The 5,930-nt window shown below is 41.0% G+C and overlaps 1 protein-coding gene across 1 annotated transcript in view; it reads right to left on the bottom strand.

Annotated features, from left to right (window-relative positions):
- Positions 1–2,339, bottom strand: part of LOC137870697 (GRB2-associated-binding protein 1-like) — a 13,078-nt gene extending 10,739 nt beyond the window's left edge. Inside the window, exon 1 of the mRNA XM_068708108.1 lies at positions 1,938–2,339. Within this exon, the coding sequence (XP_068564209.1) occupies positions 1,938–2,012 (75 nt within the window). The 5' untranslated portion in view covers positions 2,013–2,339. The remainder of the gene's footprint in view (positions 1–1,937) is intronic.
- Between the last annotated feature and the right edge of the window lie 3,591 nt (positions 2,340–5,930).

The raw sequence follows: 5,930 nt of genomic DNA, 5'->3' as shown, positions 1-5,930 counted from the left end.
GGCCCCCTCTCTTCCAACCAGGCCCAGCTGAGAGCGATTAGTTTATTACATAACACACACACACACACACACACACACACACACACACACACACACACACACACACACACACACACACACACAGCTTTCAGAACAGGGAGTGTATGTATGATGAGGTACACTCACAAACTCTGGCCCAATGCTTAGCATGAACACATGAACACACACATGGCCTGCTGCAGCCATTATAGGTTGCTCCGTGTGTGTGTGTGTGTTGACAGTAGACACACAGCTGGCCTGGCAGTGTGTGTGTGTGTTTGTGTGTGTGTATACACACTGGGCTGTGTATACCATCATGGCATGCCGTCTGAACAATGAGCTCTTCATTTCTTCTTCTCTTGTCTTCTTCTTCTTCTTCTTCTTCTTCCACTTTCGTCTCCACCTTCTTCTTCTTCTTCTTTGCTCCCATGTTTGTTCCCTTCTCAAAAACTTTACTGACGTCAGCCGCCGGGGATTGTGGGTAGTGGAGTCACAACACATCAACAAACAATTTGCGAGTTTATTTGGTTCAGCATCTGTTATCATTTGATCCACATAGAAGGCTGCTGTTTCAGATCAGCAACACCACAGCTGCTCTGTGAGACAGTCGGTAGTAAAGGCACGCATTCTCTAAACATTCACTTATTCAACCTTTTACTTTACACACACACACACACACACACACACACACACACACACACACACACACACACACACACACACAGAAAGTGACAATAACAGGAAGAGAGAGTAAATGAATGAAAGGGAAAGGTACAGAGAGGAACAACAGAGCAAAGAAAGAAAGATTAAGGGAAAATATGTAGAGGAGAGATGAGATTAGCTCAACTCACTGGTAAGGCATGCTAGATATGCAGTGTGTGTGTGTGTGTGTGTGTGTGTGTGTGTGTGTGTGTGTGTGTGTGTGTGTGTGTGTGTGTGTGTGTGTGTGTGTGAATAACTGCCTAAGCTGCTTCTTTACTGGAAAGCGAGCTGTGCTGCCATTGAACAAACAGCCTTTGAATTGTTCCTGAATTTATTGGATATTTATATATTAAAACACTATTTCCTTTCAAAATAAGATACTCTATCTATCTATCTATCTATCTATCTATCTATCTATCTATCTATCTATCTATCTATCTATCTCAATGGGAATCAGAGCCTTTGTGTCAACTTGAAAAAGAATCTGCAGATGAAGGTTATTCTTTCGCTCCCAAAAATAAGACACGTACAAAAAAAAACCTTAAATGTGTGCAAATGTTTCCATTCAGGCCACATATATAGCCAGGCTGTCAGTTTTGGGATTTGAAATATGCAAAGCATCTTAATGTTTTTGTAGTTTAACCAGTTAGAAACAGCTGTGTGGATTTATGTTACACAACAACAAGCAGGCCGACTCCCAAATGAATGAATCTCTCCTTAACTCTGCATTTCATCAGATTTATACTGCTGTCTATCTATTTACAAATAAAGTTGAGTGGTTTCTGTTTTGAACTTTGTAAGAAGAAGTGCTACAGTCCTGATGTAGTCATCCAAATAAATAGATAGGAAGACATCTGTAAACAAATATATCTGTGTTAGGGCTGCAACGATTAATTGATTAGTTGTCAACGATTACTTGATTAGTTGCTAACTATTAATTGATTAGTTGTCAACGATTACTTGATTAGTTGCTAACTATTAATTGATTAGTTGTCAACGATTACTTGATTAGTTGCTAACTATTAATTGATTAGTTGTTAACTATTTTTGATAGTCGATTAATCGGTTTTAGTCAAAATCTCAAGGATTCCAGCTTCTTAAAATGTGAATATTTCCTTTTTTCTTTACTCCTCTGTGACAGTAAACGGAACATCTCTGACGTCATTCTGACATTTTTATAGACCAAAACAACTAAGAATCTGAAGTGATGTACTCACATAACGGCGTAGCTTCTTCTCCGGTGGGGACTTCCTCAGCCAGCCTTCACACACCACCTCCCCTGCTCCGCTCATCCTCACAGCCGACTTCCAATCGATCAACCCGGGGCTCCCAATCAGCTGACAGACTTCCAATAAATCAATCAGGAGTCCCCCAGCTAGTCAATCAGAACCCGACCAATCAGGTGTCAGTTCAGCAAGACTGTTCTGCATTCAGTTGATCTCCGAGTCTTCCAGTCCTCCAACATGGTCCGATTGTCTTTAAATCAGCGAGATCAGACTTCCCATACCAGCTGATTCTGCTGTAATCAATACACTTGGTGGACTCAGTTAACATCCACGCGTGGAAAAAAAAAGGGAGCCGCTCCTCCGTCCACGGCTGAGCCACACCTCCTTCTGAGAGGGGTTTTATTTCCCAGCAGAGTCCCTCTTCCCTCCCTCCTCCCCCCCCCCTCTCTGATTGTGGGACAACCGAACACACAATGCCTCTGCTCGGACATTCCTTCTCTCCTCTCCTCCCCCCCTTTCCTCCTCCCTCTTTCTCACTCCTCCCTTTCTGCCTCTGCTCAGGACAACAGGAAACTCCCCCCTGTGGCTATTATCGTGTATGTGTGTGCTGGTGGAAGAAGTTCTCACATATCTGTAGCACTACTACAGTGTAGAAGTATTCACATGGTACAAGTAGAAGTACAGAATTCAGAGTTGTACTTGAGTAAAAGCTTCAGAATGTACTTAAAGTATACCAAAAAGTAAAAGTGTGTTATGCTACAGTGCTGATTTTTCACTATATATCCGACAGCCGTATAGTTTTAGATTATTATTGTTATTATTATAACATATCTGTAGGAGCCATATAGTTATGTCTGTGTATTATATGTTTGCATTGGGAGCCTATCTCAGGTTGACCACGGGTGGCAGTGTGTGTTCGTGTGGCAGGTAGTTTATATATGGGGCACAGGTGCAACTGAAAGAGGTAATGATGCATGGGTGACGTGGGGAGATTGCGCGTCTTTTTTTTTTACCGTAAAACCAAACCCACCAGAGGGAGACCAGCAAGATAAGTGATACCAAGTTGTATTGTCATTAGTGAACTGTGGCTAGTTACAGAATCAGTCACTACGATATCAATAATAATACATTATAATTCATTTGTTGGTTGTGTTGTGTATCTCAATCTGGCAAATAGGAGGCAGTAAAATGTACATTTGCCTCAGAATAGGAGTAGAAGTACAAAGTAGCACAAAATTATACTAAATAACAGTAATTCAATAAATGTACTTAGTTACTTCCCACCCGTGTGTGTGTGTGTGTGTGTGTGTGTGTGTGTGTGTGTGAGTGTGAGTGTGAGAGAGAGAGAGAGAGAGAGAGAGAGAGAGAGAGAGAGAGAGAGAGAGAGAGAGAGAGAGAGAGAGAGCTCTCTAGTGCTTAAAAAGACACGATGTTGAAAATGTGGCTTGGAAATGCTGGATCCTACATTTCCCATAATGCAGTTCAATAGAGAAAAGACAGCTCTCTTTCTCCAGGGCCACAGAAGAAACTATACGGATTTTTGATTGAACGTCTTTTTTTAGATATACATTTAGAGATGAGTGCTGACATCTAGTGGCCAGTGCACTGTACTTCACCATAGTCCTCTGGGGGAGGAGCAGCATTGGAGCCAGAGACACCAACAGACTTTTCAACTGGTTAAGATCATCGGCTGCATTTTTTAGGAAAAAAATTGAATAAACGGAAAACCGGATAACCCAGAGTAAATCCTAGGAATTTAAGGTCCGGACTTGTTCTTGGAGGACATCTTGTTGTCTGCGGTTGTCATCCCTCTTCACCATCCCCGCCTCACACCTTTCCTTCAGAGCCTTTTCTTTGTCCGCTTTTTTATTCAGCTTCTGGAGTTCTTTACGTTGTTCTGTCGTTTGATGGTTTTGTTCTCGAGTTCCAAGGAGAGTATGTTGCTGAGCTCCTCAGCCTTAAGACGAAGAAGTGCCGTTTTCTTGCCTCAGGGCTTTGTTCTGTGACGTTATTGCAGCAATTTTGTCCTCGAAGATTTGTTCTTGTGAGAACTTTTTCTCCAGTTCCTTAAGTTCTTTTTTTCAGAGAGCCATTATGTCCTTGCTAGAACGTCGTTCTCTGCCTTCTTTTCAATATAATCTGCTTTAATGGCATCCACAACTATGAGGTTGTTGATTAAACCACAGATTAATTTCCTTCAGCACGTCATACTTTGTCTTCCAGTGTTCTTCCTTCTGAAGCTTGTTGAAGACCTCAACGTGGGATTCGATCAGTTTTTTGTTCTGTTGCACCAGGATTTTCTCCTCAGCTTCCAGTTCAAAGAGATTGGTCTTGAAATCTTTTTGGACCGTGACCTCTTCATTGACGACCTGGATTTTATGCTTCAACCCGTGGTTTTCTTTCTCCACCTCACTCCAGACCTTCACCTCGTCATGTTCTTGGTTAAAGGTGCTGGAGTTCCTACTGCAGGGCCTCATTTTGATGGCTGAGGTCTTCAATTGAGGGTTGCATTGCCTCGTTCGTTACCTGCAAAGCTTTTCCAAACTCGACCTGTTTGTCGAGTTTGTCTTCTGCATCGTTGAAGGATTTCTCCAAAGCTCTGACACACTGGCTCCTATCTTTGAGCAGCTGGAGTTCTTGTCTCTTGGCCTTGTTTTCCAGGTTTCAATGCATCCGTCTTGTCTTTGAGTGCGGCGCACGCTTCCTCTGAAGTGGTCGCATCTTGCTCTTCTTTCTCCAGGTCCATAATTCAAGTTCTCTTGTCTTGCAACGTCATAGGCTGCCTCCGCATTTTCCACGTCTTCAGCTTTTTCCTTCTGGTCCCGTTGTTTGGTGTCCGTTTGCTTGTTGATTCAAATGAACTGAGTTGCATTATGGGTAACGTAGGCAATAAAGCAAACTCTTAGAACAGACCTGGGGCCCCGCATGAATAAAACGTAAATCATCATACATCATGCACGGAATACAGCTGCATTGCTTTTATTTTGAAGGCCACTGTTGAAGTTTTTTTTTCTTGATGAGGTCATTGGACCACAAACAATAGTAATAAAAGCACTAATTTGGCAGAAACAGGATCCCTGTCAGTGTTTTACTATTATATATGGATATTAAATATGCATATTTGTTAATTTGATCATTATTCCTGCTACAGATGTTTAAGGTGGAGCTCATTTTAACTCCTTTATACTCTGTTGTTCAGTCTGGGTAGTTAGGAAAGGTTTGAAAGTAACTAAAGCTGCCAGATGTAGTGGAGTAAAAAGTACAATACGTCCCTCTGAGTTGAATAAAATAGAAATACTCAAGTGAAGTACCTTGAATGTGTACTTAAGTACAGTACTTAAGCAAATATATATAAGCAAAGTTATATTTAAATTACTATAAGTAATGTGAACGTCAAAATGTTCATGATGGGTGATAATCATACATTTTCAGAAGACAACACTTTGGACATAGTATTTATTTCAGTCTTAAAAGTTTATAACAACTTCTGGATAACATAACATGTAAAATAAACACAAAAAAAGAAAACAAATACACATTTTTAATCGCACCCCAGGTTGACATAATTAGAATTAATAAAAGCAGTTTTGAAAAAAATAAAAATAACAATAAAATCACAGGGAAAAAAAAATGTCTTCCCCCCCCCTCCCCCAAAAACAGCTGTTGTAGACTTTCAGTACATCAGGAGTCTGAACACCTGATGTGAGAGAAGCTGATAGAAAAGGCCAGACACTGTCCTCAGGGTCGAGTGTGAGCACTTTAACCGATTCTGGATACATAGTCAAGCCAGCGAAAGTTTGATTTTGAAGGTTTCGGGTGCAAGACGGGCCCCAAAAAAACCTCAGGCCCTCCTTTTTTACAAGTATAGCCCAGCACCTGGAAATGTTTAAAAAAAATTAAAAAAACAGAAAAAAATTGAGGTTTTCTAATCAAGGAGCAAAGATTTAATCCAAATCTGTTTTTTTTGTTGTTTTTTTGCACAAA

The sequence above is a fragment of the Cebidichthys violaceus genome, unplaced genomic scaffold (assembly GCF_023349555.1).
Source record: "Cebidichthys violaceus isolate CVI_PGR_0920_01 unplaced genomic scaffold, fCebVio1.0.p SCAF_133, whole genome shotgun sequence".
NCBI classification, from domain to species: domain Eukaryota; kingdom Metazoa; phylum Chordata; class Actinopteri; order Perciformes; family Stichaeidae; genus Cebidichthys; species Cebidichthys violaceus.
Note: the sequence above shows the minus strand (reverse complement) of the source record. Positions and strands in the feature narration are given on the sequence as shown.